Source organism: Mustelus asterias, chromosome 3 (assembly GCF_964213995.1).
Source record: "Mustelus asterias chromosome 3, sMusAst1.hap1.1, whole genome shotgun sequence".
In the NCBI taxonomy this organism is placed as follows: Eukaryota; Metazoa; Chordata; class Chondrichthyes; order Carcharhiniformes; family Triakidae; genus Mustelus; species Mustelus asterias.
Genome location: NC_135803.1, coordinates 62,752,014 through 62,779,135, shown reverse-complemented (window position 1 = coordinate 62,779,135; position 27,122 = coordinate 62,752,014). Strand labels below are relative to the sequence as shown.

At 42.2% G+C, this 27,122-nt stretch overlaps 1 protein-coding gene across 1 annotated transcript; it reads right to left on the bottom strand.

Moving 5' to 3' along the window:
• Positions 1-4,372: 4,372 nt before the first annotated feature.
• LOC144491356 (cell adhesion molecule CEACAM21-like) lies at positions 4,373-26,853 on the bottom strand. Its single transcript, XM_078209053.1, has 6 exons — positions 26,461-26,853; positions 14,444-14,570; positions 14,005-14,364; positions 13,165-13,503; positions 10,078-10,158; positions 4,373-6,342 (listed from the first exon to the last, which is right to left on the bottom strand). The coding sequence occupies exons 2-6, from the start codon at positions 14,520-14,522 to the stop codon at positions 6,242-6,244; spliced, it is 960 nt and encodes a 319-aa protein (XP_078065179.1). The 5' UTR covers positions 14,523-14,570; positions 26,461-26,853; the 3' UTR covers positions 4,373-6,241.
• Between the last annotated feature and the right edge of the window lie 269 nt (positions 26,854-27,122).

Below are 27,122 nucleotides of genomic sequence, written 5' to 3'. Positions count from 1 at the left end.
GTTAATGTAGTCTTCTTGGACTTCAGCAAGGCTTTTGCTAAGATCCCACATGGAAGATTGATAATGATGGTAAGAGTCCATGGGATCCAAGGAAACTTGAGAAATTGGCTGAGTGGCAGGAAGCAGAGAGTGATGGTCGAGGGGTGTTTTTCAGACTGGAAGACCGTGCCGGTGGTTTTCCACAGATTTCAGAGTTCATGATTTAGGCTTGAATGTAGGAGGGTTGATCAGTAAGTTCGCAGATGATACGAATATTGGTAGTGTGATAATTAGTAAGGAGGATATTCTTAGATTACAGGGAGATATATCGGTGGCAAATGGAATTCAATCTGGATAAGTGTGAGGCGATGCGCTTGGGTAGGACAAACAAGACAAGGGAATATGTGATGAATGGCAGGACCCTGGGAAGCACAAGGATCAGAGGGACCTTGGTGTGCATGTACACCAGTCCCTTCAAGTCGCAGGACAGGTGGATTGAGTGGTTAAGAAGGCATTTGGTATACTTGCCTATTTTAGCAGAGGCATAGTGTTTAAGAGCAGAGAGGTTATGTTAGAACCATATAAGGTGTCGGTTAGGCCACGGCTAGAGTATTATGTGCAGTTCTGGAATCCAAATTATAGGAAGGATGTGATAGCACTGGAAAGGATGCAGAGGAGATTTACCAGGCTGTTATCTGGGTTGGAGAGTTTTAGTAGAGTGGCACGATGGCGCTGTGGTTAACACTGCTGCCTCACAGTGCCAGGGACCTGTGTTTGATTCCTGTCTTGGGTCACTGTCTGTGTGGATAAGTGGCAGATGGAATTTAACCCTGAAAAGTATGGGGTGATATACTTTGGAAGGAGTAATTTGATAAGGAAGTACTCAATGAATGGCGTGACACTAGGAAGTTCTGTGGAACAAAGGGACCTTGGTATGTTTGTCCACAGATCTCTAAAGGTGGTAGGGCATGTTAGTAGGGTGATGAAAAAGGCATATGGGACACTTGCCTTTATCAATCGAGGCATAGATTACAAAAGCAGGGAAGTCATGTTGGAGTTGTATAGAACTTTGGTGAGCCATAGCTGGAATACTGTTTGCAGTTCTGGTTGCCAAATTATAGGAAGGATGTGATTGCACTGGAGTGACTACAGAGGAGATTCACCAGGATGCTGCCTGGGATGGAACATTTAAGTTATGAAGAGAGGCTGGGTAGGTTTGGGTTGTTTTTGTTGGAGCAGAAAAGACTGAGGGGCAGCCTGATCAAGGTGTACAAGATTATGAGAGACATGGACAGAATGGATAAGGAGCAGCTGTTCTCCTTAGTTGAAGGGTCAGTCACGAGGGGACATAGGTTCAAGGTGAGGGGCAGATGGTTAAGGGGGGGATGTGAGGAAAAACATTTTTACCCAAAAGGTTGTAACATCCTGGAATGCGGTGCCTGGGAGGGTGATAGAGACGGGTTGCCTCACATCCTTTAAAAAAATTACCTGGATGAGCACTTGGCACTTCATAACATTCAAAGCTACAGGCCAAGTGCTGGTAGATTGGATTAGGTGGGAGTTCAGGTGTTTTTCATGTGTCGGTGCACACTCGATGGGCCAAGGGCCTCTTCTGCACTGTATGATTCTATAAGTCTGCACGTTCTCCCTGTATCTACGTGGAATTTCTCCGGTGCTCTGGTTTTCTCCCACAATCTGAAAGATATGCTGGTTAGGTGCATTGGCCATGCTAAATTCTACCTCCGTGTACCCGAATAGGCACCGGAGTGTGGCGATTAGGGGATTTTCACAGTAATTTCATTGCAGTGTTAATGTAAGCCTACTTGTGACACTAATAAATAAACTATAAACTCAAAACTAGTTATGTAGAGAGATTTGATAGACTGAGGTTGTTTTCCTTGGGAGCAGAGGAGACTGAGGGGGGACATGAATGAGATGTATAAAATTATGAGGGGCATAAATACAACAGACGAGATGAAACTTTTCCCTTTGGTGGAGGGATCAATGACCAAGGGGCATAGATTTAAGACAAGGGTCAGGAGGTTTAGAGGGGATGTGAAGAAAAACCTTTTCACCCAGAGGGTGGTGGGAGCCAGGAACTCACTGCCTGAAAAGGTGGTGGAGGCTGAGGCCCCCATAACACCTAAGAAGTATTTAGTTGTGAACCTAAGTTGCCTGGGCGTGCAAGGCCATGAGCCAAGTGCTGGAAAATGGGATTCGTTTGGTGGTTTTTCTTTCATTGTCGCGATGGACCCAAGGGCCTTATTGTGTGCTGTTGGCCTCTATGACAGAGAGCATTTTGCAGAGCTTGGCCTCTCCGTAGCCTCTGCCCCATTTCCCTGTGTGCTGGAGACTCCGAGGCACTGCAACTGCCCACTGAGAGCCAGCCCCTGTCTTTGCACCCAACTCCCCACGACCCCCCTCCCCGCCACCATCTACACTCGTTACCCACTGTCTGGGATTCACCTGTGGCCTGGGTCCATCGTTACCCTAAGGCCTCTGATGGGTGCACTACTGGCAGCTGCCACTGCTACCAGTGGCGCTGATGGGCAACATACAATGACTCACCCCTGATTGGCTGGAAAGTCTCAGGGGGCAAGAGTTCTGCCGCTGGGTCATAAATCTCTGGGAAGGCCCAATTCTGGCTATTTAAGATGGCGCAGAAGAAGAGCCACGAATTCTTGATGGGACCTTGTTTTTAAATCACTGCTTTCAAAGCTAATTTTAACTGAAATGCAGTGGAACATGGTGGCTGAACATCAGATGTGCATTTTTTGAGTTGCCAAGATGATTGCTGTAAATTGGAAAAAAGCTTCTTTAATATGGTTAATATTTGGCAACAAATGTATATTTGTTGTAAAGAATCTCCAGCTGGGCAGCGTTCATGTCAGGAGCACTAAATCAAGCTCCATGTCTCATGATTCTTTTTATACTGCTTTTCATAAACAGCCATCTAAAGCCATGGGACATGGACCACAGGCACAAAAGATTGTCATAATTTCATAGACTCTGGCCTCCCTTGAGGAATTTGAAATCGGGAAACCATCGCAACAAACCTGGCAGAAATATCACTCTTGCCACCTGAGGGGAGTTGACACTGAATTCTAACTCCCTCAGCCTTAGAACTGTAGATTATTCTGCAAGAGATTTGATGACAACACTGGGACAGGGGTGGCACGATGGCACAGTGGTTAGCATTGCTGCCTAACAGCGCCAGGGCCCTGGATCGATTCTGGCCTTGGGTGACTAGGTGGAGTTTGCATGTTCTCCCTGTATCAGTGTGGGTTTCCTCTGGGTGTTCTGGTTTCCTGTCACAGTCCAAAGATGTGCAGGTTAGGTGGATTGGCCATGCTCAATGCATGGGGTTACGGTGATAGAGTGAAGAAGAGGGCCTGGGTAAGATGCTTTTTTGGAGAGTCGGTGCAGACTCAATGGGCTGAATGGCCTTTTTCTGCACTGTAGGGATTCTATGGTTCCAGGCAAGGAAACACAGTGGTCACTCTCCTTTTCTTTTTTGCACCTTAGGCATAGCATACTCTTCTTTTAATTGTACAACCGACCCTTCAGAACATGCCTGTGTCAGAGGCTTTAACTCAGGATAGTGCAGCATAGTTGTCCCTCTCCACTCGCAGCAAATTAGTTCCATGCTCCTTTGCGCCCCATAGATGCAATCTGGGACACTGTTGCCTCCACTCCACCAGAGTACAATTTGTTGATTGATGAATGACCCATTGCATGATTGGAATGCTCATTGGTGGGGTGGGTGGGGATGGGACATTTCACCAATTCTATTTAGGGGAGCCCAGGCCTCTTCACTCCCTGCATGGGCTGAGCGACTGGACTTCTGGCTTCTGGCAAGTTAAACTCGAAACACCTTGATGTTCTTTGAGGTGCCTTAAGCTTTGCTAATTAATTGTCAGGATGCTGCAACTCATTAAAATGGTAAATATTGAAACAGTGAAACTGATAAGCGATGAATGTTTAATCAAACAATTTGTTCATTTGACCTGATTGGGGTGTCCTGTTATGCACTGTACTGCGGTACAGTGCCTTCCAAACTCATTTATATAGTCACAAAAGGGCTTGACCACAAGTGACTTACTGCTTTTGTAATCAGAATGTGTGGTGACTGTGAGCAGTGTTGTACTTTTAATGTCGCTGTTTGAGGGTGACTGATCTTGCTGTAGAACACGGTATCATTTATAATCGGCAACCCCATTTCTGTCTCAGGCTCTAATATGTCTAATATGCAAATGACCACAATCAACGCTGCTGGAAACTGCTGACCTTAACTCGATGGCAGTTTAGTAGGCCTTGTGGGTTTCAACTCGGGTTTGCTGCAGGCTCCGCTGTTTATACTTGGGAACAGTAAGAATTTTAACAACACCAGGTTAAAGTCCAACAGGTTTATTTGGTAGCAAATGCTATTAGCTTTCGGAGCGCTGCTCCTTCATCAGATGGAGTGGATATCTGCTCTCAAACAGGGCATACAGAGACACAAAATCAAGTTACAGAATACTGATTAGAATGCGAATCTCTACAGCCAAACAGGTCTTAAAGATACAGACAATGTGAGTGGAGGGAGCATTACGTGCAGTTTAAAGAGATGTGTATTGTCTCCAGACAGGACAGCCAGTGAGATTCTGCAAGTCCAGGAGGCAAGCTGTAGGGGTTACTGACAGTGTGACATAAACCCAAGATCCCGGTTTAGGCCACCCTCATGTGTGCGGAACTTGGCTATCAGTTTCTGCTCAGCGATTCTGCGCTGTCGTGTGTCGTGAAGGCCGCCTTGGAGAACGCTTACCCGAAGATCAGAGGCTGAATGCCCGTGACCGCTGAAGTGCTCCCCCACAGGAAGAGAACAGTCTTGCCTGGTGATTGTCGAGCGGTGTTCATTCATCCGTTGTCGTAGCGTTTGCATGGTTTCCCCAATGTACCATGCCTCGGGACATCCTTTCCCGGCATCTCCACATTATACTTAGGAATGCAGATGACAGAAGGGAGAATGACATCCCTGAAGTTGGCTGCAATGATTTAATGTAAAAGCACCCTAGAGCAATTATATCAACTGACTACAGTGAGGGAATAACTGCACTAGAATTAAAGAAAGCATTATATAATCCCCAGGAAAGTCCAAAATACATTTACTTTTGTTGCCATAAAGATTTACAGCACAAAAAGAGCTGTGCTGTCTCTTGGCTAAAGCAATCCAAAACTAACTGCTCTCCCCTACACTCAGCCAGCAGCTCTGTACCCTTCTCTACTTCATATATTTCTCCAATCATCCTCTTTAAAAAGTGAAATATTCTTCCTTTCAAACACTTTGCGTGGCAAAGAATTCCACACCAATTTATTTCTAACTCCTCCTCAATGTCTGAATGACTATTCCAAAATTAATGACCCTTGTCACCATCTAGAACTCTTCTCTTGTTCACTTTGTCAAAATGCTTAAGCGTTTGTACAACCTCTGAGTTCTTGTCTTGGTCTTTTCTGTTCCAGTGAGAATAGTCATAATACCTTAGACTATAGTTTCCCATTTCAGACACTTGTGAAGTTACGTTGTGAATTCTCTGTGGCTTTGAATTGTGGGCCCTTATCTACACATAGCAATCTATTTGTATCCTAACTGATGCTCTGTATAAATTTATCATTACTACTTTACTTTTGTTCTGCCTATAAATGCTGCTGGCTTTTAATGGTTTTATCTACTGGCACTTGCATCTTGTGAGAATGATATATTGGAGCATCCTTCAGTATCTTTGTGTAAGCTCCCATTCATTTTCTTTCCTCCTGATTTTGATGAAGTTAAAATTGTAAAAGACTTGTGCAATTGAATCCCACTTATTACTAAACTTAATGAAAGCTATAATTTAATGGTTTTCATTACACCCTGTAGCATATTGACTTGTCATAACTTAAATTCAAAACCCATCCATTTGAATTTTCTTATATCCTGACTGAAGATTTGGTGCAGAAGTTTACTTTATCCAATAAGATAGCCAAGGTTTCCTACAGAATTAGCTGGTTTACTTTGTGAGATTGCAGAGGTGACATCAACAATTGAAAGTTAACCATTTTGAAGATATGTGGGCATGCTTCAAAATGCCTGTACTGCTGCCCCTGAGGATTTGTACAAGAAGTAGCAGTTGTTCCTTGCAAGACAACAGAGTGCAGGCTGTACAATATGGAACTGGGAAGACAAAATATTTTCGGTAGCTCTAATTTCTTTTCAAAATACATTGAAGTCTTTTCTGATGGATGATCAAACTGTTCCTCTTGGATATAGTAGAGTGGTGTATGTGGGTTCAATTAATCCATTTGGCAAGGCAATTGGCTGTTCACCATGTTCCTGAGTTGCTCTACCTATAAAGGCACAACAAACATAATTGATACTGATAAATATTGGTGAGTTCAGGAGCATCAAGAAACTACAAGAGTTGGGGGGCAGAGGAAATGCATGGGTTTTAAAAAAATTAATTCATGGAATGTGCTGACTGGGCCAATATTTATTGCCCATCCCCAATTGTCCTCAAACTGAGGACATTTAAGAGTCAGCCACATTGCTATGGGTCTGGAGTCATATGTCGGCTGTGGGAGATTTATTTCCTGAAAGACATTAGTGAACCAGATGTTTTTTCTTAAAACAACATTCAACAGTGGTTCATGATCATCAATAAGCTTTTAAATCCAGATTTTTTTATTAAATTCAAATTTCACCATCTGCTGTGGTGGGATTTGAACTCGGGTTCCCACAGCATTACCCTGGGTCTCTGGATTACTAGTCTAGTGACAATAGTACTTGCCACTGCTATGAGCCATCACTAATTTCCACCTTCCCCACTGGTTTCACAGAAGTGATTATCCAATATTTTGGTATCATTTGAAGTTAGTTCAATAAGAATAGAATGAGATTCAGGTCAGATTCCCAATTTGCACTGTTCCTGATTTTATATTCCATCAGTGAGTTAGGTTAAAGTCAGTGCTTGTTATACTTTATACTGGACAATTTCTCCAGCATTGTCAAGCCATGATCTAATTTTCGAGACACATGGTTCATTTGAAGGAAAATAATTGAATCCTCAGTCTTAAAGGTTTTTATTTATTAACTTATTCCTAATTAACAGCAAGTATTTTATTTCAATAAAGGCAAAATTCTATGAATTCTGGAAATTTGAAATAAAACAAAGTGCTGGAAAAACTCAGCAGGTCTGGCAGCATCTGCAGGGAGAGAAACAGAGTAAATGGACAGAATTTTCCAAAACAAAATGGCAAAGTGTCAGCTTCTGATTGAAAACCAGAAACACAGCTAAGTTTTCTCACCAGATCTTTGGACACTTTGTCAAAAATAAAATGTGGGGCATGGTTTGTGCCGTCATTCTGGTGGGACAGGGCCAAATAGAGCTAGTAAGGTCGGCTTGGCAGAGATTGGGGTGCCGTTTTTAAAAGGCGCCCCAATCTCAAAGTTAAGCTAAAGGTCCCCTTGTTTCCCCCCTCCCCACCACCGACATTGGAAACCCCCCATGGATATCAGGACTCCCATTGGAAATTGCATGCAGAGGGGCAACATCTCCCCCAACAATCAATTATCGGGCACCATTTCCCCCTCCCTCCACCCACTTCCCCACACCACACAAGCATCTGTGTGACCAGATAACCCCCACCTTTGCCGGCATCAGTGCACCCCCCACACAGTCTCTGTGACCACCACCCATTCATAATCTCTGCCCCACCCCAAACCCCAATGCAACCACAAACATCCCACCCGCCATCAACCATATTGTCACACCCCCATCCACACATAAGGGAAACCTCCCCAATAGGGGTTGCCAGGGACCTGATCCCTGGCAATGTCAGGTTGCAGTGCCAGAGCATCGCCAGCCATGTCTCTCACTCACTCTCTTCCCCCACCCCCCTGCCCCCAGCATGGTCATCACAACTCATTTTCGTTTTCATCGGACGCAGCAGCGTCAAGCCTTTTAATGTATGTAAATTTATTTGAATTCATGGAAATCTGGTTCTGATTAAGTCAGGAACTTGATTAAATTGCCGGTGGGAGGGAAAATCTCAACCGAGATCTTGCTGCTGCAAATCATGTTATGGCCAAAACAGGATTTGCACCTGTGATGAACGGGCCCGCAGAGTCCCTTCTAATGCTTCAAGTCCAATATGAGTCCTGTTCAGAACTGTTCTGCAGTTTGAAAGAGTCATACGGACTTGAAACATTAACTCTGTTGCTCTCTCCACAAATGCTGCCAGGCCTGCTGAGTTTATCCTGTATTTTCTGAAATTATTTATTTAATTCTTAAACAGTGGGCAGGAGGTGCGATTGGTCTTCAATGACATGGGTTTGATCAGTAAATGAAGTAGATTACTTGGCCACATTTTTACTTTCGTGCTAGGAAATGTAAACTCATTAAGCAAGTTTTCCCATTGCTATGGAAACCTCTTTAAGACATCTATCAGATTTCCTCTATCGTCACCTTTGTTCGAATGCCAATCCGAGTTTCTCTCATCGCGTCTTGTAATTAACTCTTCTCATTTCTGGTGTATTTTCTGCACCCTCTCCATGACATGAACTCCTGACAGATCTTCAGGGTTTGGCATATGGCTTAAAAATTTCTCAGTTGTGCATCTGAACATCCAACATTGTGGGTGGGGTGCGTATTCTCATTGCATACTGGAGATGTCCCTCACATCACATTGGTAAAGGTTTGAAAAGTATCCAAGGTCCTTGTCTAAAACAGATGTTGAGCTCAGTGCAAATGCAAATAGAGGGCCCAATGCCTGCTTGAGGCCCTCTTTGCAAATCTTGCATGTAGCGAGCACTGGTTTGATTGTGGGCAGAAAACCCTAGTTTATGCCAACTTAAGCAGCTGTCCTTACATTGACCATTTCAGGTTGCAGTTAAAATGGTAAGTTTAAAAAAGTCATATTGCCTCCCTGTTAACCAGCCCTCTGCTCCTCTCCCTTACTCCCCCCGTCCCCTGGACCTACCCAACTTCTGTTGCCTGAGGCCTTTAGTCCCATCTGCGATTTTCAGGCTCAGATATCATTTATTGCATAACATTACAACCTGATAAAGACGTCTGGAAATGGACCATACTCGTATTTAGGGAATAAAAGCAAAATATTGCAGATGCTGGAAAACTGAAATAAAAACAGAAAATGCTAGATAAACTCAGCAGGTCCGGTAGCATCTGTGGAGAGAGAAACAGAGTTAACGTTTTGAGTCTGGATGACCCTTCGTCATCTACCAGATGCTGTCAGACCTGCTGAGATTTTCCAGCATTTTCTGTTTTGGTTCATTATGTTCTGGGTTTGTTTTATTTGTCATACCAGAGAAGAGGAACTTTGATTCATTCTGTATTTCCCAACAACTCAATTCATAAAGATTATAGAATAGGTATATCACAAAGTATCATCTGTTAAGCCTGATGTGAGTAACTATTTGTGAATTAATGTGTCCATGGACTCATTACTTTGCAAATGCCTGCATCTTGCACTAAATGAGTAATACTATCAGTTCAATAAACTCCTCAGACTATCAGCCTTGAGAATATTCCTGAAACACTTCGCAGTGACAACATCTCTAAATTGTCGCACAGCCCTTCTCAGTGGGAAATTATATTGGCACGGTGGCACAGTGGTTAGCACTGCTGCCTCACAGCGCCAGAGACCTGGGTTCGATTCCCAGCTTGAGTCACTGTCTGTGTGGAGTTTGCACATTCTCCCTGTGTCTCCTCCAGGTGTTCCGGTTTCGTTCCATAAAAATCTGCTGGTTAGGTGCATTGGCCATGCTAAATTCTCCCTCAGTGTGCTTGAACAGGCACTGGCGTGTGGTGACTAGGGGATTTTTGTAGTCATTTCATTGCAGTGTGAGCCTACATGTGACTAATAAATAAAAAACTTTCTATACTGAGTTTGAATGAAATACTGGTGTCTACATCTCTGGGAAACGAGAATCAACAGTTGGAGCTCTCGAAACTATATCCTATCTCCTCAACAGAACTTGAACAATGAAAACTCTGCCTGTAAAATGAGTTAGAAAAATAATTTGAGTGAACAGATACTAGAATCAGTTTTTCATCACAGCATTACCTGCTTTTGTAGAGATGATTGCGTAGTAGAAGTAAAATGACATCGGTATAAGACTGAGTAAAAATGCCCAGAACAAAGAACCTAACGTAAAGATAAATTAGAAACTTTTACTTTCTTGCATAAACAGAAAAGATTGTTTCTTAACAGTTTGAGATGACTAAAGATGACTGAACAGGTAATAACTACAATAGCTTAATGAAGATACAAAAAGAAAATAATAAATTCACATTTTAAATGGCACATATATAACTGTGCAGTCTGACTCAAAGGGCTGGATTTTACACAGCTGTCGCATCAGGAGCCATGGCCCCTGGACCCACTTCATCTGGAGAGAGGACCGCATTAGTCTCTCAGCAGAAGGAAAACCTTCTCCGATTAAGTCCGAAAGTGGGATGGACTGATGCAGGATTCTCAAACACCACAGGCAGGATGTCAATGAGGGCTCATTGCTGAATCAATCAATTCACATCTATAATCAACATTTAAATGGTGGCTCAGGGATTAAATGGGGGCTGCATGGGTTTCCTGTCTCCTCAAAATGCTGCCCAGTAAAACTTGTCAGATTTGGCAGTGACCTCCCAGGTTTTGGGAGGGCGGGGGTGGTTGTGTAGTGTCCTTCTTTGAGTGCCTGCCTATCAGGGACTCCAGGAACTCTGCGCCCAATTGGGAGACCCAACATGGGCAGGACTTCTTAAAACCAGCCCCATGCCCATACCTCTGACATCCCTCTCCTGTGACCTTAACCCTGCAATTCCAGTATTGCCTTCATTCATCTGTAGCCTGGGGTCTATCTGCAATCCTGGTCCTTGGATGGGTACAGTGCTGTCAACAACCACTGTGCCCATTGGCATTAGCGAGGCGCTGACCTCTGACTGATTGGCAGCTCTTGGCTACCCGATTTATGCGGCTGGGGACCTCAACTATATGAGTTTTAACAACACCAGGTTAAAGTCCAGCAGGTTTATTTGGTAGCAAATACTATTAGCTTTTGGAGCGCTGCTCCTTCGTCAGATGGAGTGGAAATGTGCTCTCAAACAGGGCACAGAGACACAAAATCAAGTTACAGAATACTGATTAGAATGCGAATCCCTACAGCCAACCAGATCTTAAAGATACAGACAATGTGGGTGGAGGGAGCATTAAGCACAGGTTAAAGAGATGTGTATTGTCTCCAGACAGGACAGCCTGCAAGTCCAGGAGGCAAGCTGTGGGGGTTACTGATAATGTGACGTAAATCCAACATCCCGGTTTAGGCCGTCCTCATGTGTGCGGAACTTGGCTATCAGTTTCTGCTCGGCGACTCTGCACTGTCGTGTGTCGTGAAGGCCGCCTTGGAGAACGCTTACCTGAAGATCAGAGGCTGAATGCCCGTGACTGCTGAAGTGCTCCCCCACAGGAAGAGAACAGTCTTGCCTGGTGATTGTCGAGCGGTGTTCATTCATCCGTTGTCGTAGCGTCTGCATGGTTTCCCCAATGTACCATGCCTCGGGACATCCTTTCCTGCAGCGTATCAGGTAGACAACGTTGGCCGAGTTGCAAGAGTAGGTACCGTGTACCTGGTAGATGGTGTTCTCATGTGAGATGATGGCATCCGTGTCGATGATCCGGCACGTCTTGCAGAGGTTGCTGTGGCAGGGTTGTGTGGTGTCGTGGTCACTGTTCTCCTGAAGGCTGGGTAGTTTGCTGCGGACAATGGTCTGTTTGAGGTTGCGTGGTTGTTTGAAGGCAAGAAGTGGGGGTGTGGGAATGGCCTTGGCGAGATGTTCATCTTCATCAATGACATGTTGAAGGCTCCGGAGGAGATGCGTAGCTTCTCCGCTCCGGGGAAGTACTCCGGGGAAGTACTCGTCCAGTATTGACAATCACCAGGCAAGACTGTTCTCTTCCTGTGGGGGAGCACTTCAGCAGTCACGGGCATTCAGCCTCTGATCTTCAGGTAAGCGTTCTCCAAGGCGGCCTTCACGACATACGACAGCACAGAGTCGCTGAGCAGAAACTGATAGCCAAGTTCCGCACACATGAGGATGGCCTAAACCGGGATGTTGGATTTATGTCACATTATCAGTAACCCCCACAGCTTGCCTCCTGGATTGCGGGCTGTTCTGTCTGGAGACAATACACATCTCTTTAACCTGTGCTTAATGCTCCCTCCACCCACATTGTCTGTATCTTTAAGATCTGGTTGGTTGTAGGGATTCGCATTCTAATCAGTATTCTGTAACTTGATTTTGTGTCTCTGTGCCCTGTTTGAGAGCACATTTCCACTCCATCTGACGAAGGAGCAGCGCTCCGAAAGCTAATGGTATTAGCTACCAAATAAACCTGTTGGACTTTAACCTGGTGTTGTTAAAACTCTTACTGTGTTCACCCCAGTCCAATGCCGGCATCTCCACATCATGACCTCAACTGTGGCAGACAATCAAGTGTCTGATGGGCTTTTAATTCTGTCCAGGTCTCTCTCATGGAACTGATAGGAGCGGTACACTAGTTCTCTGACCCATGGGCAAGCCCCCCACATGAGCCCAACAAAATCGAGGCTCATGGTCATAACTTTGGTATTAAATTGTGTCCTAACATTGGGGGAGATTTCCAAGTCATTAATTCACTTTCCATCATTAGGCAGAGCAGGCTCGATCAGGGCTGCCCTTGTGGAGTACTTTGTATTACTTGTCATTGGTGGTGTGCCACTGAAAGCAAAAGCTTAGACCATGCTGTCCTGTCTGAAGAAAAGCAGTCTGCCCCTAACTGCCTATCTGTGACTTTAGAACATATAGGCATGGACTTTCATTCTCCCCTTTTGGAGAGTGCTATGGCACCTGGGGATGACAGATTTGTTTAATATTTCATTCAAAAGACAATACACAGGAGTGACAGCTCGGATTTCATGCTGATGCTGCCGTAGTGGGTGTACAAATCACAACTTCCGACTCAGAGGTAGAGCATGTCATTTTACAACTTGTCAAATGAGCCACAGCTGATAAATTCCAAACAGGGAAGGAAACACAGCAAGACATCTGTGAAAATAAATGGGAGAAAAGAAGAAATATCACAAGTAACCTTTGTAGGATCTTTTTAAAAATCTCTCACCATTATTCCCAACACACAGTTCCAGTCTCACTGGTTCACTCTCTGCACGACTGACTGGGTTCTCTACCATGCATCTGTATACATGTTGCTTCTCTTCATTATGAAGGTCTATCACTAGTTGTGTCCCATTGAATGCACTACCAATGATTCCGGATAATGTTTCTTTTCTCCAGTGAAATGTGACGTTTGTCCCATTGAATGCACTACCAATGATTCCGGATAATGTTTCTTTTCTCCAGTGAAATGTGACGTTTGTCCCATTAGAGACCGAGCAGTTCAGAGTGGTATTTGGAGTTGTACAGTTGCCAATAATTTTAACATCAGGCTGGGAAACTGGCTCTGAAATAGAATGGAGGTAAAATCCATTATTTGTAAAAAAAAATGTTCAAATTGCCAGAAGCTGCAGTTTTTTTGTCTTTTTATTATGAAGTAAATTGTATTGACTACTTTTTAAGTCAATTAAAATTACAAAAAAAAAATGTGACAGAAACTGTAGCTGGGTAATGAATGCTTATTATTGACCTGAACAATGTTCCCTCATACCAATGTTAATGTTTACTTTCTAACAAAAAATAGAACAGGCCATCTTTGACAAAAATACTTTGCAAAATATAAACGAAAAGAGACAACAATTAAATCATAAACGGAAAGAAGAACATAAAAGAAGAGTTTGAGCAGGTAAATCATTTATTTTTACTAATTGACTTAAACAGGCTCCAGTGTATTTCATGGCTTGGTTATAAACCTCTAACTCCATGTGGATTTAACATTGATGCAGGAATGCTAATTGAGCACTTAATGTACAAGTGCATTTGTGACATAGCACTGATCGATACTTACCAAACACAGACAGTTCAAAACTCTCGATATCACTGCTTTCCAGTTCTGTGCCGTAGTAGTTGATTTCAGTTTCATATCCTCGACTGTCATTGATCTGAACGTTATGTAACATCACAGAACCACTCATGTTCCATTGCGCTCTGCCTTTATACAGTGAGTGTATACTCTTTAATTCCACAGTATTGTTGATTGCCCACAATGCAATAATAGCAGACGGACTTTTGGAGCGGAATGATAGGTCATACGAAGCTCCATCTCGGATATTTACATGGAAAAGGACGTGTTCTCCTACAGTCGCTTGAGTGGTTGTAGAGGGTGTGGCCAGTGTCAGTGCTCCACAGACAGTAAATAGACGGAATACTGGGGTAAAGAAAATTGAATAAGAATCTGGTGGTTATAATCTGTATATAATTATTCAAATATGATATAAATTATTTACCTGGAACAAAACTTGTGCCTTTTACTATGGGTGCTGAATGTCTGGGGCTGCACTTGGCCATATTGCTCTCGGGCCACATATTCTTTTCGTCTTTTTAATTCTTTAGTCATTTCACTCCTCATAGGCTCTGCAAACAGACCATTCATAAATTTCTCAGAATCATCTTCCATTCTAGTTTAAGACAGGTAAACTTGTAGTAAATCTGGCAGCTTTCTGTACCTGACTATTTTACTTCATATTGAGATGTACTCAGGCTCAGCAATAGATCTTCATGTACATAAATATGAACTAATGCATACTGGAACAGGTATCACATGTCTGCACAATGAAAGATGGAAAAAGGACAGTGTGGTGCTGTGAAAGTTTCCAGTCAGCCTGAAGCCGTTACTAACAATCAAATACCTAGGATATATCTTCAGTATTGGAACTTCTGTCACAAACTTGCAGTTTGTTTTAAAAGGCAGAGATGGGGGAAAAACTGGAAGAGAAAAAGGAAATATTTGAGTGAGACAGAAGAATTATAGAATGGAGGACAAGGTTTCATCCCCACTCCAACTGACTGCTCAAGAGCCCCTGTTGGTCCAAAGATTTTGAAAGGTTCCTCTCACTTGCGAGGCAGCTTTCCCAAATGTTCCCACCCCTGCACCCCCCACCTCTTTCACTCACTGACACAGGTTTGTTGGAGATTCCACACCCACTGGTCCTGAGGCAGACTCCCAGCAAAATAGTTGAAGTTGAGTCAATGGAACAGGAAAAATTAGGTTGGAGAATACAAGGAATGTGTGGATGGGGGGGGGGTCATGCTTTCTATTTGAATACAACAGGTCATTTTCTCCGTCAATAGTCAGCTATCAAAGTTGTATTTCCAGATACTTGCATCCTATTTAGGGTGATGTTAATTCATAGAATCCCTACAGTGCAGAAGAAGGCCATTTGGCTCACTGAGTCTGCACCGAACACAATTCTACCCAGGCCCTATCTCCATAACCTTACCAACCCCCTGACACTAAGGGGTAATTTAGCATGGTCAATCAATCTAACCCGCACATCTTTGGGGTGTGGGAGGAAACCGGAGCACCCAGAGGAAACCCACGCAGACACAGAGAGAATATGCAAACACCACAGGCAGTGACCCAAGCCAGGATTTGAACCGGAGTCCCTGGTGCTGTGAGGCAGCAGTGCTAACCATTGTTCCACTGTGCTGCCTGTGGAGGAAGATGGGTAATTTCCCATCACTCTTCTTGATATGATAGTTCCTTTGCTAGTTTTGTCAGGTAAGAATATTAAGGAGTATAGAGCTGAGGCAGATAAATAGAGTTGATCAGCCAGCCATGAGCTCATTGAATAGCAAAGCAGCGTCAAAGGGCCTACTCCTGCTATGTTCCTATGAGCTGAGGGAATGTAGCATATCAGTGTTGAATATTGGTGATGTAATAGTGGATGAAGATAATGGGCTTTTATTTGAAGAATTGGATATTAGGGAGAATTTGCAGAGAACTTTCCCTGGGGGAATTAATCATGTTTTGGTAATCATGTGCAAGAAAGTTTGATGTGCATAAAATGTCAGTCATCATAGAATGGTAATCATGGAATGGTAACAACACAGAAGGAAGCCATTTAGCCTATCATACGAACATAGGAATTAGGAGAAGGAGTAGGCCACTCAACCCCTCAAGCCTGTTCAATTAAAATAAGATCATGGCTGATCTGATTTTAGCCCTCACTTCACATCCCTACCTATTCCCAATAACCTTTCTCCCTCTTGCTTGTCAAGAATCTATCTACCTCAGCCTTAAACATATTTAAGGAATCTGCCTCAACTATAAGACCATAAGACCATAAGACATAGGAGCGGAAGTAAGGCCATTCGGCCCATCGAGTCCACTCCACCATTCAATCATGGTTGATTTCAACTCCATTTACCCGCTCTCTCCCCATAGCCCTTAATTCCTCGAGAAATCAAGAATTTATCAATTTCTGTCTTGAAGACGCTCAACTTCTCGGCCTCCACAGCCCTCTGTGGCAATGAATTCCACAGACCCACCACTCTCTGGCTGAAGAAATTTCTCCTCATCTCTGTTCTAAAGTGACTCCCTTTTATTCTAAGGCTGTGCCCCCGCGTCCTAGTCTCCCCTGTTAATGGAAACAACTTCCCTACGTCCATCCTATCTAAGCCATTCATTATCTTGTAAGTTTCTATCAGATCTCCCCTCAACCTCCTAAACTCCAATGAATATAATCCCACGATCCTCAGACGTTCATCGTATGTCAGGCCTACCATTCCTGGGATCATCCGTGTGAATCTCCGCTGGACCCGCTCCAGTGCCAGTATGTCCTTCCTGAGGTGTGGGGCCCAAAATTGCTCACAGTACTCCAAATGCGGCCTAACCAGTGCTTTATAAAGCCTCAGAAGTACATCCCTGCTTTTGTATTCCAAGCCTCTCGAGATAAATGACAACATTACATTTGCTATCTTTTGACCAAGAGAATTCCAAACTCTACTAACCCTCTGAGAGAATTTTCTCCTCTTCTCTGTCCTAAATGTGCAGCCCCCTATTTTGAAACAGTAACCCCAAGTTCTAGATTCTTCCACAAGAGGAAACATCCTCTCCATATCCATCCTGTCAAGACCTCTCAGTATATCATAGTCTGGATTCTCCCAAAACAAAGCTAAGTGCCCAACTGGTGGGAAAACGGGAGTATTTCCCACCTGTTTTTTTTGGACATACTTCCCAGAACGAATCTCCAACACTTTGAGCAATACAGAGTGCCGTAGCGTGATTCATGCCGGAAAGCGGTGGGAAGGCCTACTCCAGCCCGAGAGGTTGGCAGCGTTGTGCTGAGCAGGCCACTGTGCATGCACTAATCTGTCAGTATGGAGATCAGCACATGCGCCACCCCCGCCCTCCCCAATCGCTGGTCTTTCCCAGAACCCCCCAATCGCTAGCCTTCCTGACTTCTGCCACAATCACCAGCCTACAACCCCAATCTCCCCTCTCCCCGGGCCATCCCCGACTTACCCTCCCCTCCTGATGGCCAGGCCCGACCACACACCCCCTCCGATGACCATCCCTGATTGCCCTCCTCTCTCCCTCTCCCGCCAATCCCACTTGTAGAGTGGCAGCGGGTCCTCCCCACCCCCAGAATAGGCCCTACCCCCATTATGCCCTGCCCCCTCCGGCCCCACCCCTTGGCACTGCCCATTGCTTGGTGGGCAGTGCCAAAGTGCCCGGTGGCCAATGCCAGTTTGACCCTTGGGCAGTGTCAGAATGTACGATTCCCGTGGCGGATAGGACAGAAAAATTCCACCCAGACACTTTTTCATTGATATCATGTGCTACCATGTGCCATGTAATTACGGTTAGGAGCCTGCACACACCACTCTCACAAGTGATTTCTTGCCTTTAGCATTCGTCATCTCTACCCAAACTGCTTCTTGTTTCCTGAACTTAGGTCAGTATCATTTCTGTGCCAGTTCTCTGTAAGAGCTATTCTGCTCCTTTATGTTTTTCCTGTAGCCCTGAAAATGTTTTCTCTCTTTAACGCAGTTTACTGTTAGATGTAAGATAATAATGCCTTAACCAGTCATCCAATAATTTTGTTTACCTTCTCTCCACAAACAGGAACTAAAGAAGCAAATTTCATTTCTCAGACTGTTCCTTCTGAGCTTTGCTGAGGGGATGGGGACTCCAGGAGTACGTATTCAGATGTTTCCCTTTAGGTGAGAGATTAAACCAGTCTTGGATGTATAGATTTATGTGGCCTGAGAAAAGAGTGGCTTTGATGGCAGGAATTGCCACCTTATTCTCATGCTTTTCTAAACATCTTTTCACAACATTAAAATTATGAGGAGGCAGAATAGGAAAGACCTATTTTCTTTAAGTCCTTCCTTAGGTCAATAACTAGCCAGCATAGAATTAAAGACATTGTTAGAAAAATTAGAGGGGAACTGAGGAGAAACTTTTGCACCCAGAGGGTGATTGGGGTCTGGAACTCAGTGCCTCATATCTCATTTAAAACATACTCGAATATGGACTTGACTTGCTGCAACCCTTCATACGCTGCAGACCAAAAGCTGAAAAGTCAGATTAGGCTGGAAAACAGATGATGGGCTGAATGACCTCCTTTTGTGTTCTAAGTTTTTATGTTTCTATGAACGAAAGGCAAGTTCCAGGTGAACATGTTCTGTGCTCTCCCATCACTAACCTGTGTGCTTATTCTTGCGTTTTGGCCAATCTAGGTGTTTACAGCAGCAATCTGCTGTCTGAGCACAGAAACAAGATGCTATATTGTTAATGTTGATAAGCAAGAAAGAAAAATGCTTTAGTGGGAGCTTGCTTAGCTCTCGCTTGTATATCATGACAGAACAATTAAGCAACTGCTGTGAAATCCTTTATCTTTAAATACAAAAAAAAAGAACAATTTCTGTTACTTACCCTGTAGCTTACTCATGAATTACACTGCTTCTACCAACCCACCCACACTATATGTGAAACTAACCACATCCTGGTTACATCTGGACGTATCCTGAATCGGGCAGATTTACTGATAAAGGAAGTGGATGGTAGCATGATCTAAATAGCCCAAGCTTTAACTCTGCCAGTGAAAGGTGGAAGGTTTATAAGCCTTTATTTAAAATGTTTCAAATTACTGATTTACTATTGAAACATGACAAAAGCACGTAGAAGACTATTTTTCACCACGTCATCAGCTTTTGCTGGTAACTACATGGGCAATGGCTGGAGGCCAGTTACGCTTCCATTAACCTCATTCCAATTAGTCATCTTCCAGATATCTCACCCAACGTTTTGAGAAGCCTCCTGCAAGACTTTAAAACTGCATGATCTTTCTTTCATTATTTGTATTGGAATAGTCTTCATTCCTGCCCCTTGGGCATTGATCGACCATTGATTGCTTTGAGGACTCATGGTGTTCTGGCTGGGTGTTTCCATTGCATCATGCTCTGCTTTACACAAGTTTAGAGTTTTATATAATGGATAGACACTTGGGGTGGAAAAAAAAACTAACAATATTTTTCACTCCAGTGTTTCGTAACACTAGAATTTGAAAAAGCAGAAACTTATGACAAATGCTGTTCTGCTAAACATTTAAATGATTGATCCTCTCAGACCACCATTAGCAGTGATATTTGTTATTACACATCAACAAAAATCTATCCCCTAGTAAGAAATTAATTTAAGAGATTAATTTGTGTGAAAAAAGTATTGCACTACATTATGTGTTTGATCAGCTGAATTATGTTAGATCTATGTTAATAGCTTCATAAAGAAAATCCATGGCAGAAACAACACTTCTTTCGCTGCACTTTTCTAATCCAGGCAACAGTGAAAGACATTATTTATTGAGCATCCCTAGTTACTCTGAAGGCACTAAAATTCAATCAGATTATGTGGGGCTAGAGCTACAAGTTATGTCCGACTGGGTAGAGTGACAGGCCCCTCTCTGAGTAAATCAGTTGCGCTTTTACAACAATAAAGCAATTTCTCGTGCTAGCCGTTTCACTACAGATATCTTGAATTCAATTTCACAACTTGTCGTGGTAGAATTTGAACTCCTGAGGCCCGATTTTCAAAGCCCAATGGAAATGGGCAGACCTGCAATCTCCCATCATTGGCTGGCGTGCTGACTTGCTTGTATGTCGCTTGATTTGGCCATTTTGGATCATGTGGTTCCAAAAATGTACTGTTGCACAAATGAGGTAGCCAATTAGGCCTGTTTAAGGGCACAATAAGGCCCTTAGCCATGTTTTCTAGTTGGCAGGCACCCACCCCGTCCCCTTTCTGACAAAACAAGGCCAATGAATGGATGTGACTTCCGGGTGGGGGCCAATGCTCTACCCACCTAGAGAAAGGTCTCCCCTGCACCCAGCACCTCTCATGGCTATCAGGCCACTATTGCAACTGGTGGTCATCCAGTGGAACGGTTGTCCCTTCATAATGATGGCCTGGCAGCCAGGGTGTTTTTTAATTTGAAAATTTCAAGCTACCTTCAGAGTGCATTTGAGATGCCCTCTTTCTCCTACCTCTGTCAATGGGGCAGATGATCTGTGAGTGGTGGAGCATCTCCTATTGGCCCTCCAGCCTTGGAGGTCCACTCACCATCCTTACTTCGACAGTGAGTATGCTCCTTGTCCACTAATGAACCACATCTTCAAAGACCACATAAGTTCCCCTGATGTTAGGCACTCAATCCCATGACCAAATTCCAGCCCCTGATTTCTGGGTAGCAAATTTAGTACCACAACCAGTAGACTACCAACTTCCTCTTTAGATTCCTTTATCAATTACTGCCAAAGGCCTGCACTGAAATATTAATGCTGCTGTTTGCATTTACAATGGCACTTGCATTTGTATAGTAACTTTTGATGAGGTAAGGTGCTCTAATTTATATTAATGATTTGGATGAGAATATAGGAGGCATGGTTAGTAAGTTTGCAGATGACACTAAGATTGGTGGCATAGTGGACAGCGAAGAAAGTTATCTCCAATTGCAATGGGATCTTGATCAATTGGGCCAGTGGGCTGATGAATGGCAGATGGAGTTTAATTTAGACAAATGCGAGGTGATGCATTTTGGTAGATTGAACCAGGGCAGGACTTATTCAGTTAATGGTAGGGCGTTGTGGAGAGTTACAGAACAAAGAGATTTAGGGGTATATGTTCATAGCTCCTTGAAAGTGGAGTGACAGATGGACAGAGTGGTGAAGAAGGCATTTGGCATGCTTGGTTTAATCGGTCAGAATATTGAATACAGGAGTTGGGACGTCTTGTTGAAGTTGTACAAGACATTGTTAAGGCCACACTTGGAATACTGTGTGCAATTCTGGTCACCCTATTATAGAAAGGATATTATTAAACTAGAAGGAGTGCAGAAAAAATTTACTAGGATGCTACTGGAACTTGATGGATTGTATTATAAGGAGAGGCTGGATAGACTGGGACTTTTTTCTCTGGAGCGTAGGAGGCTGAGGGGTGATCTTATAGAGATCTATAAAATAATGAGGGGCATAGATCAGCTAGATAGTCAATATCTTTTCCCAAAGGTAGGGGAGTCTAAAACTAGAAGACATAGGTTTAAGGTGAGAGGGGAGAGATACAAAAGTGTCCGGAGGGGCAATTTTTTCACACAGAGGGTGGTGAGTGTCTGGAACAAGCTGCCAGAGGTAGTAGTAGAGGCGGGTACAATTTTGTCTTTTAAAAAGCATTTGGATAGTTACATGGGTACGATGGATATGGAGGGATATGGGCCAAATGCGGGCAATTGGGATTAGCTTAGGGGTTTCAAAAAAAAAGGCAGCATGGACAAGTTGGGCCGAAGAGCCTGTTTCTATGCTGTATACCTCTATGACTCTATAATTTGTTGTTCTATTTTTTACTCATCTCTCGGCGGTTTGCAAAGGTGGACTGAAACAATTGGCAGGAATTTGGGAGGATGATTGATGGAGTTGAATTATCAATAGGACCTGTATGAGAGTAGTATAGTTATTCTCTTTGCCAAACCCAGCACCAGGACTACTGAATATGCAAGTGATGAACTGTGGATGAGACATTATATTGTACAACACTGTAGCGCAGTGTGTTGATACGTCATGTTGCCAAAAGAAAGAAATTCCATTATGCAATGTTTTTCAGAAATATTTTGAACATTGGCAAAAAATGTAGGACTAACAAATATTTTATGGTGTCAAAGGCTAAAAAGAAAGAAAAACTCTACCCCATTGAGGAAAATGGAATTTACAAACAAAATTAATTTCTATTTAATTAGAGAAGGTAGTTTTAGATAAATCTGAAGCATTCGTCATAATTTGCTTTTTAGTCTAATATTTGTATTTCAGTATGAGCACAGTTGAGTCGAGGTGAGGATTATTGTCCAAAAAACATCAGAAGAAGGTTTATAAAATTGTTTTGTAAAAAGGAATAAAACGCCAAAAAGATAGAAAAGTGATGGACTCTGAAGACTGATGAAACATCAAAATTTATGTTTTCACCTTTCTTTCTGTCTCTGAACTTTTTTGTAATTTTTATTTCCATTTTCAAATTTACAGTTTATATTTCACAGTTAGTCTATAATCCAGTCTTAATGACTTTTTTTGGAATTACCACGGCTGTGATTCTCTGACCTCACTTGCAGCTGGGATTCTCTGATCCCATTGAGGGTCAAATTCTCTGTTCTCACTGGCAACGGTGGCAGGGCAAAAGAGACCGGAGAATTCCGGTCTACATGTTTGCGGCTATTTAGTTGCGGACAGTTGTGAATCCTTCTTAAAATACATTACTGGGACAGGTTATTTGTTGCTATATCTGATTTGATATCACTCTTTCCCTTATAAATGACATTTTTCAGTGACTCTTTTTAAATGGCGATTTCTGGTGTTCGGATAGCAAATTACACGGTATGCGGTTAGTAAATCTATTTGTGAGATTATTTTTGTAGGTGTCAGCTAATTTTCCCCTGTGCAATTACATTTAAAAGATCAAATTGCAGAAGGCAATGGAAGACCACAGTTAGAGTAAAGCAAAAAGTTCTCGATGTTCCATTATAGAAAATACATTTAAGTCAAAGAGATTCTAATATTCACAAGATTGATAATAGGAATGGGAAATTTAGCTTTGATCAGAGTCTTCAGCTACTGTGATTATTGTCATTGGGGTGGAGGAAGCTAACAGGAGTTTAATAGATGTTTTTTAAATTGAAGCATTTTAATAGAATGAACATTTATTTCCTTTAAAGAGATTAGCAATTTAAAATTGTCCCCGGGAGTGAAGGAAGAAGTTAAAGAAATGTTTTTATGCAGCAGGTTGTTGAAAAATGGAATGGTTTACCATTGGAGGTGATTGAGACAAGAAATATTGCACTCTTTAAAGGAAAATGGAATAGTATTTGATGCAGAAAATGATATAAAGCTTTGTGGGGAATGTAAAGTAATGAGAGTTTTGGATTGCTCTAGCGAAGAGTTGCCCCAGGCACAAAATGGCCAATTGACCTGTTTCTATGGTTGTATGAAATACTTGGCTTAAAACATGGTTTATTTTATTTATTATAAGCAGCTATTTCTTGATGAAATAGAAGTATCCTTTTATGATTTAGAAGATGGGCACAATTTTTATTTAAAGCTTCCAAAATGAAGAAAGGGACTATGTTCCTGTTATCTAAACTAGATAGGTATTTCCAAAGCACAATTATATTACAGCTTTTGAGTTTATGTACAGCAATTGCGATTGAGCATCAACTCAAGAACGATTGCATAACCCAGTAGTGGCCTGCAGAGCTGAGCCACAGCTGCATGAAAACTAGAAAGTAGAAACATTTTAGATTTTCTTTTTCATGTTGGCAAAGAGTTAGCATTCTGGTAATTGTCTATTTAGTGTTAAAAGTTAATTTGGTTGAAAAAAGAGAAAATAAAGCAAGAGTGAGAACCCAGGTCAGCCAGCTCAACAAGTCTGATACCAGTATCTATAGGGTAAGTTTCTAATTCAATTTAATTGCCTTCAATGACCTCATTTCTGTAGAAGTAACAGCTTTATGTTTTTCAGGAGCAACAGTAACAATGTCCTATGCATCATAATTACGTATAGATTTACATTCTTCACACAAAGTTCTGGATGTTATTATAATTAATGCTGGGATAACTAGTTCCATGCAATTCATTTGTTATTGTTCAATTCTATCCTTAGTAATATTTCAGAATTCCAGCCTCTAAGCAGTGTAATATTGCTCCACATACTATCTGCAATTTGTGGGATATTGCATTGCATTAAATCAAAGGGGACTATTCCATGGATACAAAATTTTGTAAGAAGTCTCACAACACCAGGTTAAAGTCCAACAGGTTTATTTGGTAGCAAATTTGCTGCCAAATAAACCTGTTGGACTTTAACCTGGTGTTGTGAGACTTCTTACTGTGTTCACCCCAGTCCAACGCCGGCATCTCCACATCATTACAAAATTTTGTACAGACTTCTGTGTGACTCCATGTATGGTTTTCCTTGGTTTCCTGATGATACTCTTTACAATGTCAACTCCATACCCTGTTTACTGCTCCATGGAATCAGACATTTAAAATTCTCAGCTGAATTTGCCGTTCTCATTGTATTCTAGGAGACCATGCAAAACCTGACCTTGCTAATGGTCAGGAAGTGCTTTGCAAATTAAATAGGCTGAATTCTCTGTTTATTACAGTCCACACTTTTCATTTAGTGAGCAGAGAGTTTTTTTAACAGCTGACAAAATAGACTAGTGAGAAACTTTCAAAAATAGACTTTATTTGTGCGACATGTCAATATATCCCCTACGTAGCTAATGATTAGAGAACCAAGGCAAGAGTTACCAAGAATCAAGACTTTGGGACTTCAAAATATCAAGAGATTAAAAGGACAGCTAAAATTAGATAGTTTGCCATTGCTTGTTCTTGCTGAGACCTCTCTATCCATTATGGTTCCATCAGTGAACAAATTTAATTGATCACATAAATTGTACAGATTAAGCCAAATTCATATGCAACTTTACAGTCATGAGTCGGCTTGTATAAATAACAAATATATTCTTCATAATGTAAGGTGGTCAATTTAAATTATTACAGTAAATATATCCTAATTCATTCGATGGGAAGGTTGAGGTTTAAGTTTTGGTCTCTTCAATTTTTGCACAGTAAAAAAAATTTGTTATTTTCATTATCATTTTATAAGAGAGTTGCGAAGATTGATGCTTTTATGCCTTCGATCAAATATCTTCTGCAATGAAATGGTTGAAAACAACATCTTTCTCAACAATGGAAGATGTCATCAAAACTCCCATAACTAATCTAGTTCCAGCAATTTGCTTAAACCAAAATGGAAAAAATAAGCAATGAACAATGATTTGTTTTTTAATGTCTTAATTGTTAACCAATAGTTTGAGCTAGCCTATTGATTGTAGAGACCAATTTTGTGTGTCAGAATTATTGCAAATAAGTTAGTAATTTAGCCTGTGCTTACCTTATTTTGATTGTCAAATAGTCAAAATCCCGTCTTCACTGTAAGTTATTGCACAGTTTGCTGAACACCATTGATGCACCTAACCCAGCCCCATGGCTGCAAATGTCTGATGCGAAAAACGGAAGTAGCAGCAATATTTTTATCTCTCATTGTGGCTTTATCAGATTAACGAAGCAATTTCCTGCTATTATTGGTAACATAAGTGTTGGTTACTGTGTCCACTATTTCTGACAATACCTTATCTAACCTTTCTATACTGTTGTTATAAAGTCTAGATTGTGTTTTACAGTTGAATTCAGTAGTTCCATTAAATAATTTGTGCATTACACTCCTACAATTATCAACCTTGGATACAAGTATTAATTGCTTTTTGTGGGATTCAATCATTGGTGCCTTTTAAAAACATTTTTTTTTCTTGAAACAGATGTCTGCTATTGAAGCTTAATGTTTGCAATGAAAATATCAAGTTATCCTCCTTTAATCAGCAAAGGAATCAACACAGGTCAACACAGTCCTGCATCTGATGGCCGAGCTTTGACTGCCCGACCATGACCAGTGGCCCACGTGTTATCACAAGTCTTCTGTTTAATCCCACAAACTGATTTAAGATGTGAAATTAATTAAATAATGATGAAGTATTTTAAAGCAAGCAACATTAGAGAGGGTAAAGAGAAGATTTATGTTTATGTTGCCAAGATTGGAAAATTGCAGCTATGAGGAAAGAGCGGCGAAGCTGGGTTTGTTCTCTTTGGAACAGAGGAGGCTGAGGGGAGATTTGATTATGAGGGTTTGGATAGAATGAATGGGAACAGCATATTTACTTTAGCAGAGAGGTCAGTGGCTGGGGGTTGGGGAGGGGGCATAGATTAAAAGTGATTGATAGGACGATTAGAGGGGAGATGAGGAAAATTTTCTTCATTCACAGGATTGTGGGAATCTGGAACTCATTACTTGAAAGAGTAGTAGAAGCAGAAACCCTCAAATCATTGAAAAGGTTCTGAATATACACCTCAGGTGCCGTACCTGCAAGGCTATGGAACAATCCCCCTTCTAGTCTCTGAGTTTAAAGGTTCAAGCTTGTAACCCCTCCATATCTTGTTCGTACTACCGTCCAGTGCGTGGTAGACTCTGTTGCTGCAGGTAAACATTGATGAATTGGAAGATGTTGTAGCATCTGGGTACCTTGTTATCTTCCTTTTCCATTTCTTTGTATTAAACCACTCTTTGTTGATTATGGCCATTGTGCTAATACATGGTTGTTGTTCCATCCATTTCTTGCAGGATGGACAAATACTGTGCTCATCTCCATGCCATTTCTTCCTCTGCTTCTTTCATCGCGCAGGTTATCATGGTGTCCTCTGTGATAGAAGATGGCCATTCTGTTACGAGGATGTAGTAGTTTAGTAAGCTCACCTTTCTGTTTGGCTGTGTGGTGTGCTATCCGCACTGGACTGCTGCTACTTATTTCCAGCATCGTCTGTGACACTATCATTCTGGCTGGGGATTACTCTCTGGTCACAATGTTGGTTTGATCAACAGTAGTCAGAGGATGAGGCTCACTGGTTGTGGATTTCTCTCTTGCTCACCCTCCAGTGGAGGCATCATGGTAACCATCGGAGTGGTTGGCTGATCTTTCTGGCACCTGTAACAAAAATGGACAAACCTGCTCCACAAAGAGAGAAGAC